Consider the following 14526-nt stretch of genomic DNA (forward strand, 5'->3'; position numbering starts at 1 on the left):
CCCCTCGAGTCAGCGCTGCTGTCTCCACTTCCACCTCCCCAACCAGCAGTGTTGCCTGTTTTCCCGTAGTACCCAGCACTAGGGATGGATCTGTCAGCCTTCATGCAGGCCATAGTGGATGTATTTAGGTGGGTGGCTGTCCCTTCTGGAGTGCCTTTGTGCCCTATTGGACTTGTCCTTGATGCCATACAAATTCTATGCAGTGTTTTCCTGATCTTTTGGGCCCCTTGCACACCGACCAGCTTCAAGATCAATGTCAGTGGAAACATTGGCTCTCGTACGTTGTGACCCTACGCTGAGTTCAACACCGGCATCATACTCTGTACCGCAGCCCGGCCCGACTCCCCGTACATTGCCATCCCCTCCTGAACCCCTGTTGGTAGTCAAAACCTATCACTCCAGGAGAGAGGCAGTCCGCCTTCTGAAAGAAGAATAAGCCCTATACCACACTATGAGGGCTGATTCAAATGTTCAGTCCCATGGTAGTGACAGTGGTGACTCTGGGCTGGCTTCGGATGCAGTAACCCTCCAAGAGGCCAGTGGTGTGGCTATGTCTCCAGACAATAACATTGTCCTACTCCAGGACCTCCCACCATTCCCCTCCCCCGGAAATATCAGCTTTTCACTTGCTAATCAGGAAAGCAGCCTGAGGTCCTTGACCTCCCACTACTTGCAGTGAAGCAAAGAGCTATAAACCTCATGGATATCTTGCAGGTGTCACTGTCCACTTTGTAGCAATTTCTTCCATTCAGCAAGTCTCTCAGGGATTCCTTGAAGGAACCCTGGTCAAAATAATCCTTGTGCCCTGCTGTTAGGGGTATAGAATCTGGCCTTTTTTAACAGTCACTCCTCACCGGAAAGCTTGGTAGTATCGAGCTTCTTCCCAAACGAATACTGTCCTGGAGCTTTTCCAATACATGCTCTCAATAATAGGTATCCAAATTCTGCAACCCATGGGGAAAAAGGCTTTTCTGATGGATGCTTGTAACTGTACAGTCCTCAACCTTTGGTTATTCCCAAGGCATCAGACTGGATCTGGAAATTCATCTATAGTACTCCTGTGTGACAGTGAGTCACATTGTGCTGTTCCACGCCAATGTCATTATGCTCTGGAAGTGGCATGCAGATCCAGATATAAGAACCACCCATGCGCCACAACATCACTTCCTTTCTGTCCGCACCACCAGATGCGGATCAGGAGCTGACCCTAGTGTTTTCGCAAGACCATTTCTTTAAAAAATAAAATGTTAACTACCATTGTGCAATGGAAATGTCACCCTTTAGAACTAAAGGGTTCAAACCTTGTAGGGACTGTCACAAGCAAATGATCCCCATCAGATTTGTTTTTGGTGCTTATGGTCAGAACACGACTCTAGGACCTATAATGACTGTGCCTTGATGAATTCAAAGGCCATTCTGGACTGTGGACAAAGCTATATGATTCCGACCTCCATCCCTGGACAACCAGACTTCCTGGGTCCCTCAGCAGCACCACAGCAAATCCTTGATTTCTGTAAAACTATACTAAATGTTTTTGGCATGCTGCTGGCTACCTCTGCTGCACCTCCAGGTCTCAATGAACAGGAAGGTCCTCCAGCTTAAACTCCTTCAGCGGGTCTGACATCAGCTGTCGCTGGAACTTCTGGAACTATTAGGAGGTCCGCACCAGCAAGGCTGCTGACATCGGACAGGGCGCCACAACCTACTCCAGACCCTGGAGCATAGACGTTGATGCCAGACAACGAAGCACAGCCAATAGTGCTCTCTGACTCTGAGGTGACCCAGCTTTCAGCCTCTTTCTGGATCTCGGCGAGGACAACTCCAAGGCTGCTTGTATTAATAACCGCCTGCATCCTGCTGGTCAAGCATACCAGGTGACATATGAACACTCTGCAGTGTGATCTGAAGCCCCATTGGGTAAAGCATAAGGGGGGATCTCTCCGACCACATCCAGATTTCAAAGGGGACTGCAGCTGACCTGCTGTGGTGGCTTCTGAACTGTGATTGGGTCAGCCGGAGCTAACAATGGTGATCGATGCATTGCTTCTGGTTTGTGGATGCCATCTGAGAGAGGTGGAAATCAGAGGCATCTGGTCTCCAATGGAGGCCCGGTTCCATATCAACTTCCTGGTGTTGCGAGTCATCCATTTGGAGTTGAAAGCCTTCTTGCTATCCATCAAAGGTAGGCTAGTGCAGGTGCTCATGCTACCTGACATGCCTGACCAGCAAGATGCAGGAGGCTATCAATCCCAACAGTTTCAGTGAGATACTGGATTATGTTTCTTTTTCAAAAGAGCACAACAAGATTAGCGTTCCCTCTATATAACTTAAATATCTCATTCCTAAATAGAATTAAATTTGAAACAGTATCATTTAAATTCACTCAATAAAATTATAGTAGTCTAATTAAATTGCTTCCCACCCTTTACCCTGTATAACTTTTAGAAACAGCAGCTTCTTTTCCGTCTGCATCCCCCGAGCTGTCCTCCAGATCCATCTCAGGTTCCCCAAGAACACTTGCGGATCATGCAACTGGAGGTAGAAATTGTGCTACAGAAAAGGGGAAATAGAACTGGTGCTTGAACAAGAACTGGGATGGGTGCTACTCCTGGTACTTCCTGACTCCCAAGAAGGATGGCTTTCTGCAGTCCATAGTCGATCTCAGGGTCCTGAATTGTTTCGTCAGAAAGGGCAACTTCAGTATGCTGTCCTTGGCTCTGGTTTTCTTGGCACTGGAGCTGAAAGACTCGATGGTGTCTTTCACATTCCAATCCTGCAGTCTCACAAGAACTGCCCATTACCTATTCAGAGTACTACCTTTTGGCTTGACTTCAGCGCCTTGAGTCTTTACAAAGGTGACAGCAGTGATGACAGCCAATATCAGATGGTCGGGAACATGGTCCCTCTTTGTCTTCCACGTATAGTGGACTTGCTGTCTCAATCCAAGGAGACAGGTCCTGCACCCCACTCTTCAGAGCCTACACCTTTGTGATAAAAGATTGAGTGGCAACATCTGTTTCATTCTCCAGTGGTAATGAGATTTCTGAGAGGTCTGGTAAACATGTATCCATCAACCCCTTTTATAATGCTTCAATGGAACCTTAATTTGGTTTTGATGTTTCTTATGGAGACTCCGTTTGAGCCTGTGCTCAGTTGCCAGTTGACGCTTTTGATGTCATAAACAGTTTCTCTACTTGTCATTACCTTGGCTCGCTGAGTCAGCAAGTTGCAAACCTTGGCTATCTGACCTCCATTGACGTGGTTCTTCCCAGAGAAGTTGGTGTTGTGGACAAAAACTGATTTCCTCCCAAAGGTAGTGTCTCCTTTTCATCTGGGACAATCCCAATACTCTACCATCGATTTACCCTTCACCACATCCCACTAAGGAGGAGAGGCTTTACTAGCTCGACCTGAGGCATGCAGTAAGCCTTCACATCAGCTGCACAAAAGAATTTCATTGAGACAAGAAGGTCTTTGTCAGCTACACTGCTGACAAAAAGGGAAGGTAGTACAGTATACAAGGCAGTACAGAAGTAAACTCCGTGTCACCGTAACATTTTATTCATCAAGATCTGCTATGCTCTAGCCAAGAAAGACCCACTTGAAGGAATCAAAACTCATTGCACCATGGCAACATTCTCCACTTCTATGAAGCTGGTGAGGTTCCAGTGGCTGTATTTGCAACGCGGCTATGTGATCCTTGTACTTTCACCAAACGTTATTGCTTCGATTTGGAATTGAGGAGAGAGTCAGTTTGCCCAGTGTGTCCTTCATGCCGTCCTGATTCAGTTCTCTAGTCCTACTACCCAAGGGTTATACACAAAGGTAAGAAATCTTCAGGTAGAAGTATTCATCAGAAGAAAGCTTCTTACCTTAGGTAGTGATATTTCTGTTGGCTGCTTTATCTACCTGCAGATTCTGCAGTGATCCTCCTGTTTCCCCTTTGAGGGGAGCCCTTCATATTGTCCATATGAATGCGTTTCAACTTCTTGATTGTCACACCACTGCTTGATTGTCAGTTTCTTGATAGCGCCTCGTAAGTTGTGTTCGGTTGGACTGATGTAAGTGCTCTGATCCAGGCACTATATCATCCTGATGATGTCATCACAACGTCCCTGATGTCGCAACAGAGCCTGCACTCTCTAGTGTCACTAGATACCTACTGCAAAAGTTTGTGGGCAAGTCTGTCACCTTGGGGATATTCAAAGGTGATGAATCTGCAGGTAGATAGAGAATCCACCAGAAAGATACTCACCAAATGTAAGTAACTTTTTCTTCTAGCTCAGATAGTTTCTGCGAATTTCGATACTCTATTTTCCTCTCCTTTTCTGTAGGTGTATTCTCTCCCTTCTCTTGTTATCTATTTGATCTTGCTTTGCTCCTATTTGCCTTATTTTCTTCTCATTTCCCATTTGTTCACTTCTTTTCACATTCTCATGTGCAGGTTTCTTGCTAGAATTTTCTCAGCCACAGGAACAATGACAACTTGCTGTGTGTATGCCCCCCGTCTCAATAAGGCAATTTTTGGGGTCATGTTTTGCAATCGGGTAACTGTTTTTGTGGGTGCCAGAATGGACTATTGACCCTGTTCTTCTGCACACATTCAGTGAAGTGACAAGTGCAGCTGGATGATCCATGTCATTGAAGAAGCTGAACTGATTAAGATCACAGTCCGTGTACATTGACCTACAGCAACGAGAATCATGTGAAGTCCAGGGAACAAAGGACTGATGGCAGAGGCGAGCTGCTGCACACAGTCACATGCTTGACTAAACATACATACAACCAAACATGTTCACAGACAACTATTCTTAAAACTCTTCACCACCCATGATCACATACTCCGAACACCCCCACTACCATGAATCACCTCAGAGCAAACCTAACTCACTTGGAGACCCTGAGGGCATCTGTGGAGATGGGATGCTTCACATGTAGTAGACAATACCGTACTGTTACATTTGGGGACCATAGAGATATAGCGCTGTCATAGGGTAAGAATTAGTAAAGTGATAATAGCAGCAAGGACCATGTCCTCCTTTCATTTGACAGCAGTCCTTAGCAGACTGTAGCAAGTATCTAATGAGAAGAGATGGTAATGGGAAACTAAGGAGGACTTTTCCTGGACCAAGTGCTTATATATGCTACACAATTCATTAGATCCTTCCTCTACCACACAACATGTATGTATAAGAGGGTAACGGGTTCATAAACTCTTTTTTTGCACATGTGCATTATGCATCTAAAAGCCATTAACCAAGTTTGTAGGCTTAAGTTGGCTCAGGCCATCAGCCAGCTAATCGACTGAGGTGGCTGAAAAAGTTAGTGCAGGTGTACCCCTTCTACCCTAAAAGGCCAGCCATCACTTGTTGTACAGTTTTCGTCCAAGGTAATAGCAGAACTAGAAATTCTTTGTGAGTTTGCTCCGTAAGTCAGACATTTTTCAATTTTCTTTGGTGCACATTATCGAATTCACTTTTTTTATGCTAGAGCAAATGTTTTTCATATATATTGCATTTCTAGTTCTGTAGCAGCTTAGCTTTGGCAAATATTACATGTTACTGTAAGCCCGTTTTTGAGCAGGGCAAGTCTATGAACATTCATTTTGCTGACAGCTGCTGTATTTAGTGCAGAGGAATATGTGACATCAGGGTTGATGCTGCTTATGCTCCTGTCTCACCTTTAAAAATATTGTTTACAAAGGTAATAGAGCAACAGTTGGGAAAGCACAGATCAGTAGCTCCATGGATAGTGAAGAGTAGAGCGTGCCACAACTTGGTGTAGCGGTTTTAAAACCTTGGTACAAGAATTGGGCATGTTTGAGCCTGGGAATTTCTACTGTAGCAATAATTTGTTCATTAAGCTCACACAGTGTATAGGGTAGCGAAAGCAACATAGAACCAGAAATGTATGGTAGGTGAAAGGTGGTGGCACTTCAGGTGTTTTGGACGAGAACCCTCACTCACCTAAGGGTGACATGCTTCATCATTGGGTCCCTCCACACACTGGGACCTCAAGGTACCCAGTGTGGGCTACAACTTTCCAAAAGAAAAGGAGCGGGAGTGTTTTATGTGGCATATCTATGTCCTAATACCTCCGGGGTAGACTGAGGGGCAGAGTGCAAAAGAAAAAGTGAATTAAAACTATCTTAATAGGAGCAAATACAACTTTATATTAGTATGCCCTAGGAGATAGAGAATAAAAGCACAGTGAGACAGGGTAATGGATGTTCACCCTGTATGAGGTCAACATGTTTCTGCCTTGTATGACTAAGTTGTTCTGGGCACTCTTCAGGACCAAGATTTTGAGTCACTCTGCTACAAATGTGTATCAAAATCATACAACTCTTTTTAGAGAATAAACTGTTCAAAATAAACTGGTCAAAAATTGCTAGGAAGTGTTCAAGAGACTGGTTCTTTTGATCAATACGGCAAAAGAAGCTGCAGACCATCTAATTGTAGAAATACAAGCCTTGGAGAATCAATTGAAGTGTTCGGTACAAATCACGTTTTTTAAGAAAAGACTGGAGGAAATCACCAAAACATTGAATGAGACCAAGGAGGATCTTATTAAATACAAAGTTAACAAACTTAAAAAGGATCTTGACAGATTTACTCAAGAAAAGGTATACCCATATATATAGGATGATTACTCTATGCAACAACCTAACAAGAACAACTGGAGAGGAGCAAAGGGATGGCATCATAATACCGACGAGTGGACATCTGACTCAGATGATTGGAGCCAATCGGAGGATTCGGTTTCGAGTGACCAAGACAATCCATATAGGCAAAGGCAGATGAGAGGACCTGGTAATTTTGCCCCATTCTCACAGCCTGCCTCGTGGTGGCCACCGCACTCTTGGGCTTTTCCACCACATTAGTTTCAACCTATGCCATATAATGGACCTGGCTATCAACCTTTTTTTGGCCAGGACATGGGACGAAGAGGACGCAGAAGAGGCAACAGACACTCGACGGGAACAGAGGAAGGAGGTGCATTGGGACCCAGCTCTAGAACAACGTATAACCAGGAGCATGACGGGTGCATCAACAAGCGGAGCAGTGACCTAATAGTTACTCTAAGTCAGAGAAGCCTCACACCCCTGGAACTACAAGTTCTGGATAAAGGGTTAGGCTTCGTGCCTACCTACATGGGTGACGATTTCAAGACGCACCAGGAGTTTGAATTCTTTCGTAACATACGGCTATTCTTTTTCTTTGACAAAACACAACAGCATACAGGAAATATCTTGCAACACTGGTTTAAGAAATAAATCTACCCTTTTCCCTACTCTTCAACAGGTTCCCCCTGAAGTGGCTACCTTTGAAAATGCAGTTTTGAAGTATTTTTCCACGAATAAAGGGCTAGCAAAGCGCCCCTTATTCAATCTTTCAAAGGAAGAAGAATGATGCCTACATGAACTGAGCTCTGGCTCTAATATTGTGGTCAAACTGGCGGATAAAGGTGGGCCCAAAGTAGTTCTGGACATGGAGACTTATAGTTCTGAATGCCTATGGCAGCTTCAGGGCAGTAAATATTGCAAACAGATTACTTGTGACCCTACCCGAGACTACAGAAAAAGATCCACACTATTGTATCTCAAGCCAAGGAGTCAGGATGGATTACCAAAAGCGAGGCTTAGTACTTGATCCCTACCAATCCTTAAACTCCAGCGTTTTATATCTTACCGAAGATACATAAGACTCAGAGACGACCACCCCGTAAACCAATCGTGTCTGGGATTGGCTCTATTCTAGAACCATTGTCCCAATTTGTAGATTGGTTCCTCATACCAGTTGTGGCACAGATGCCCTCACATCTTCAGAACACCAAACACTTCTTGTCCTTTTTTGACCACGATTCGATTTGATCCTGATAAACACATCTTGGCCTCTTTTGATGTGGAGACTCTATATACTAATATTCCTCAAAATGATACTCTATGTACGATCGAACATTTGCTGACACAACATCCTTGGAGTGATCAGACTCCCACAGCTTTTGTCATGAAAAAAATTCTCGTTTGAAGATCAAATGTACTGGCAGGTTACTGGCACTCCCGTGGGCAGCACATATGCCCCTAGTATGGCCAACCCATATATGCATTGGTTTGAAGGAACAAATATCTACCCTATGCAGAATCTCTTCCACATGAATTTGATACTGTGGAAGAGATAAATTGATGATATTTTGGTCATCTGGGAGCGTGGCCAAGACTCCTTGGAGGCGTTTGCAATATGGCTGAACTCTCTGAACAATCATCTTAAATTTACATGCGAATAAAGTGAGCAAGAACTTTCATTTCTGGATATCAAATTGTACCCCAAAGAAGGCCAGATTTTCACAGAACTATATCAAAAACCTAAGCACGGAAATCCTTGCTAAGCTAGAAGAGCTTCCATCCAAGAGCACTTCGTGACCATCTTCCGGTGGGGCAGTTCTTGTGACTGATGAAGGAATTGTACAGAGTTGATGAAGTACAAGGAACATGTTAATAATCTTACTCAGAACCTCCTTGCACGACAATATCCTCCTACCTCATCCGGAGAGCCTCGAAACGGGCACGTAACAATAATCGTGAGGCCCTTTTAGAAACTATCTCAAGACCTCGGTGTTAACGCCTGGTGTGCATGGGCACATTTAGTCATTTGATCGAAACTGTTAAGAAAGCCATCACCACCAACTGGCACATCCTGAGTATAGGCGACAAGGTCTGTGGTAAACCCCTTTTTGCATTTAAGCTTAGCAGTAATTTGAGAACTATTCTGGTACACACCAGACCTCGTAATACTGTGACCCTTGATAACCCACGTACCTTGTGGACCGGTGAATCTATAAAAGGATATCCCCTGTTGTTAATGCATTGTTTGCCATTCTACGCAACGCACTAAACAACTGGATCAGGGCTTGAAGACCCCCTGAATCCTTACCAGCCATACCAATTGTTACTCTGAATGCCTGATCTATTTAATCAAGTGCCCTTGCAATTTAATGAACGTTGGCATGATGACCCGCAAGGTAAAAAAAAAAGGATTATCGAGCAAAGGAGCTCTGTTAAATGTAAAAAATGGATCACCAAACTTGCACGCCATTTTTTAGATGCTGGCCATAGAGAAGATGACATTATGTGAGTAGTGTTGGATACACCAAACTATTGTAGAAACATGGGTCCCATAGACAAAGTACTCTTCCGTAGAGAACAACGTTGGGTGTTTAGATTGGGATGCCATCTCAATGGCTTGAACGCCGACATTATGTAAATCAAAGAGAGAGAGAGGAAAAAAGGGAGCTGGTTCAATTCCCCTGAGTACAAATGTAGAAAATCAAAAGGAACTAGCCCCATAGTCGAGGGGGATATGTGTATGTAGATATGCAAAAACAGAATAGTCTCTTTAGTCAAGGGAGGTTTTAGGTTTTTAAGAAAGGCCTCACCCACCAACCTAGTTGGTGGCATGCTTCATCATCGCTCCCCACTAGGGGTACCGAATGTACCCCAAGTGTGCTGCGACGCCTGCAATTGCAGCGGGGCTGGTTTATTGTCAAGGTGAGTGTGCAGTGATGGTGTAGTGCGTGTATATTTAAAAGCTGTCCCTCTGGTCCCAAAAACCAATTAGAATTATTTAATAATGGGCCATGGGCAGCATTAAAAGGAGGCAGGGGATGGCTAAGGAGGTATCAATGGTCACCACCATCCAGTGGGGTCAACATGTTTTAGCCAGTGCCTGGAAACTGGGGCTGGCTTTCATCAGGACCAAGAAAGTGGAAGGTGAGAGGACAGGTCTAACAAAGTGTGTATAGCCGTCTATGTGCGGCGCACGCTGAGGCGGCTTAACTGGCAGAGGGGGTATTCCTCTTATTTTCAGTCACCAAAGATTAAAGGGACAGGCTCCATGAGTCAGGAGTAGGGGTATTCTGTCACAGCTACCATTTGTAACTGACAGAGCTCATACCGCAACCAGCCACTTCTGCACCGCCACCGTCCTGCGCCGCATGACCCGGTCTGTCTTTCCCTCCACCCCTCTACCAGGGGTCCTCTTTTACAGACTGCCTTTCCCTCCCTGCCATCGGTGTTGTCTCCCCGTCACGGGAGGCCCGCTGGTTAGATTCCTGGGGGCGCAATATCTTCACCTCCACCAGCGCGGCTTTGCGGGCCCTTAACACTCTTTGTGTCTTGGCAAGGGCCACTTCTTGCTTGTGGGACTCGGCAGAGTCTCTTATGTCTGCCGCTTCTCAGGAGGGTGCCTGTGTTGATCTCCAGCACCATGTGTTGGATGGCCGGGAGCTGGCGGCCTTTTTTCTTCGCTCGGCTCTGGACGTTACGGACGTGCTTGGTCGTACCATGGCTTCTTCGGTGGCCCTTTGTCGACATGCCTGGCTATGGGATAGTGTGTTCCCAGAGAACGTGAGGGAACGGTTGGTGGACCTTCCTTTTGATGGCACTCTTTTGTTCCATGCCCAGACGGATTCTGCCATTCAGAGGTTTCTTGCGGGGCTTCGTCGTCCTCCTCCTTCTTCTCCTCCTCCTCCTCCCCCTCAGTGACCTGTAGGTCAGTCTGTGTTTCGGCAGGTGTTCTTCCGTTGTTTTCCTGGGGCCTTGTAGCGAGTGGCTCCGGTTCTGTGTGGTTGATGTGCCTTCAGGTCCTTTTGTTGGGACACCGGTGCTGTTGGCTGCTGGTCCGGCCCTTTTTTGACTTGTGTTATGGCTGTTGGTAAGCCATGTAGACCCTGAGAATAGGCCTTCTGTGTATTCTTTATTGGCTGATTGACAAGCCGTCTGCGGTTTTCTCCGCAGGTCTTCTGTTGTCCTCTGCTGCGGAAACTTTTTCCTAAGAGGGTTCCCATGTTCATAGGACGTAACATGCCCTATGTGGGGTAATGGTAGCTATTATATAGCTCTCTCATGTGCTGGGGAGGTGTGGTCGCCCGTTGGGCCTCTGCTCTCCGTGGCGTCACGGTATGTCGCCGATGCGATCTTCGTGCTTCCTTCTTCTGGATCGCTGTGTCGCTGGCCTAGTCTGGCCTGCTGTAGTGGTTTTGCACTTCTGTCTGCTTTGGTCCTCTGTGGTGTTTCTGGTGGACAGATTGGTCCGTCCTCCGTCTTTCTTTCCTTCTTTCTTTCTTTCTTTCTTTCTTTCTTTCTTTCTTTCTTTCTTTCTTTCTTTCTTTCTTTCTTTCTTTCTTTCCGTGTGTGCCGGCCCCTCACTGAGGGCGTGTCCTGGCCCTTCCTGGCCTCTGCCTCCGGCTGGTGTCTAGCTTGTCCTGGGTGCACCATTCCATGGTGTTGTCTGCTGCTGCTGGCTGTGCATGCCAGTGCAGGCCTGTTTGTTCTGATACACCATTGTGGCCTTCGATGTCTTCTCTTGTGCCCATCTTCTTCTGTCTACGCTTTTGGCGGTGGAGCCGTCCCTGCCTTATCCGCTGCTTGCGGCTGGGGTGTGTTCAGCTCTTTTCTGGCACTGTGTCTGTGTTTCTTCAGGGGAGCCCTGCCTCCGGTTCTACCTCTTCTCTCTAGGGGTTGAGGTGGTCCTTGTGTACCTTGAGGCTTTTTCGGGTGCTGTCTGCTCCTGCGGGGTGTTGGGCAGTTCTCCCTTGGTTGGGCTTAGGATATCCTGGCCTTTCCCTTCTTGTCCCTGTGACATGTCCCCTTCTGGGCCCTGTGTCTCTCCTGGTGGGGAGGCTCTCTCGCAGGCCCTCCTCCCTTCTGGGTATGGCTCCAGTATCTATTCTACGTTAAGGAATCTGCGGCTAGTAGTCTCTAACAGATGTACAAGTTACTTACCTTCGGTAACGATGTATCTGATAGAGACGATTCTAGCCGCAGATTCCTTCACGACCCGCCCTTCCTCCCCATTCTGCGAGGGCCCTCTGCTTGGGTTTCTGCCGTCGCCTCCCTCTGGGTGACTTGTCTTCTGTGGGTGTCCTCTTCGCTTTCTTCCGGCCAGGCATCCCTCCAGCTGGTTCCTCTCCAGCGTGAGGGCCTACATCTCATGATGGGTTGTCCTTTGCATAAACCTCTGCTATGATCTAGCTAAAAAAGATCTTCCAGTGGGGTTGTGGGCTCACTCGACTAGGGCTACGGCAGCAACCACTGCATTGGCACGCAGATTCCCACTCAATGATATCTGCGAGGCGGCAGCGCGGGCATCTATGCACACGTTTACCAGACATTACTGCCTCACATCCAAGTCCGGAGGGACGGCTACTTTGCCCGTTCGGTCTGCTAGGACTTTCTGGTATGAACTTGGTTCGCAGTCCCTCCTCCGTGGATGGTATTGCTGGGGTATCTTTTATAAGGTAAGGAATCTATAACTAATCGTCTCTTTCAAATGAACAAGTTACCTAACTTCGGTAACGATGTATCTGTAAGAGACATATGTTAGTTATAGATTCCTTACCGCCTTACCCATTCTTCCCGCTCTGCAAACTGATTTCTATGGATAGGGTCTCCCTTACAGGGCGCTGTATGTGGCACACCATTGGTCAGTGTCTTGCATGACTCTGCGCTTCTGGCTTGGAAAGTCGTGTCTGAATGGACCATGATGCCGACGACGGACATGGCGTACCGACGCCACCTACCGATGCTCTGGGGTACCGCTTTAGAAAAATCTCCAAATCCAGTCTGACGCCTGGGGGAAATTCTAAGGTAAGGAATCTATGACTAACATATGTCTCTTACAGATACATAGTTACTGAAGGTAAGTAACTTGTTCTATATTATCAACCACATAAGCTTGTGCTCAGGCCTCCTGTCAATGTATTGCTAACGCAAACTCTGTGTTTGACAGGTACACAGTCAAGGTGCAGCGTGAGCTTGAACTCGATGAATGTGCTATTGCTGGCCTGAAAGAAGATCGTAAGAAGTTTTTGTGCAAAGCAGTTGAGAATTACATCAGCTGTCTAGTAAGCGGAGAGGAGCATGATTTGTGGATCTTCAGGCTTTGTTCCCTCTGGCTGGAAAATTCGACACTGGCTGATGTCAATTGTACCATGAAGGTTTGTGAGATTTTGTTTGTCAAAGTGATGCTGTTTACTTAACATGTCAATGGGAAGTTCACCTACGGGGGAAGCTTATATATTGACATTAAACAACAGTTTCATTAGGTTTGGCACAGTGGTGTAATGCAAATTGCACAACTGTTCTAATCTGACAAAAGGGACACATTTTGGTAATGTTTAGCTAGATGGACTTCGGAAAACAAATTGCAATAGCTTTTACACCACACATAAGAATTTTTTTTAACTTTATTATCAAATTCCCAAAGAACAGAGGTTACGACTGGGTGTTACAGTGATATCAAGCATACAGTTGTTGCCACATTCTTACCTATTTTTTTTTTATCTGAAAACATAGCAACTTGTCATGAGGCCTCTACCATCATAGTTACAAGTTAAATACAGACAGTAGTTAAGGCGCCGGAGTAATTCAATTGAACCAACAGATCAAGTGCCTCAAGCACCGTCTTCCAATATGCAGATCTAAATCGTGCCATAGCGGGAACATAGTACTCATATTGGCAAGTACATGACTCTCCCCTTACAATTATACTATAGGTAATTACATATTCTCAGTTTCTGAACCTATTTCGCCCTCTCTATCCCTGTACTCCTTCCCCAATAAGTACATTTGGTATAGGCTCCAGTAATCCTTAGGTCTGTTTTGAGGGGGGAGCAGGTCATTATATGCATCTGACTGTGTATTACAGTAAACCATATCCGTGTGCCAGTTCTGTACAGTTGGCACGGGTCCCTTAGCCCACCTCATTGCCACGCTGCATTTAGCTAACAAGGGCCTAATAGCCACCAAACGCCTAGCCATTTTGGCAATGCCAAGATCGTAGCCCAACAGTGCTAGCATCAGAATCAAGCACAAGTTTTTCTCCTGTAATGACCTCTAGCTCATGAAATATCACACTGCAGAACTCATGTTCCCTGGGGCACTGCCAGGCTACATGCATGGACCCAGCTTCTGCCTTACCACAGCTCTGGCATTGGGGAGGAATCACGCAGGCCATAGCGATGCAAGCCTACTTGTGTATAATAAACTTGATCGATATCCGTAAAGTGCATCAGTCTGCACCTCCCATTCAGAGAGATAGTCTTAATTTTCGAGCAACAATATTGCCAGTGTCTGTCACTAATGGGCCGGCCTAGATCTTGCTGGCAATCCTGCCTCACTTTTGTCATTTCAGGCCTGCGGGTCCCCTGGGCAAATATGTAAAAATTCATGATCAGTTTTGTTGGGATCTCTTCCTGCAGTAAGGTGGACAGAGGTGGTGTGTCAGGAGGTCCTACCATATGCTCCCCCGGTAGGGCATATAACGCATGCCTGGTTCTATGGAAATGAAACCTAATTAGGGCTGTTGGCGTTGGCACTTTCCCCTGCACATCCTTCCATCTACTAGTCACCCCATCTTTAAAAAAATCTCCCATCTTGGTTATCCTTAATGACCGTCACACGCTCTTTGCTCCCTCTTTCCGCCCAATTGAAAACCAAGAACACCACTGGAAAGGAATGTGCGGGGA

The 14526-nt window shown here is 46.1% G+C and overlaps 1 protein-coding gene across 1 annotated transcript in view; it reads left to right on the forward strand.

The window, feature by feature from the left end:
• Positions 1 to 14526, forward strand: part of ATM (ATM serine/threonine kinase) — a 1586045-nt gene that overhangs the window by 1189442 nt on the left and 382077 nt on the right. The window contains exon 50 of the mRNA XM_085621514.1: positions 12789 to 12996. Within this exon, the coding sequence (XP_085477640.1) occupies positions 12789 to 12996 (208 nt within the window). The remainder of the gene's footprint in view (positions 1 to 12788; positions 12997 to 14526) is intronic.

Source organism: Triturus cristatus, chromosome 8 (assembly GCF_964204655.1).
Source record: "Triturus cristatus chromosome 8, aTriCri1.1, whole genome shotgun sequence".
Lineage (NCBI taxonomy): Eukaryota > Metazoa > Chordata > Amphibia > Caudata > Salamandridae > Triturus > Triturus cristatus.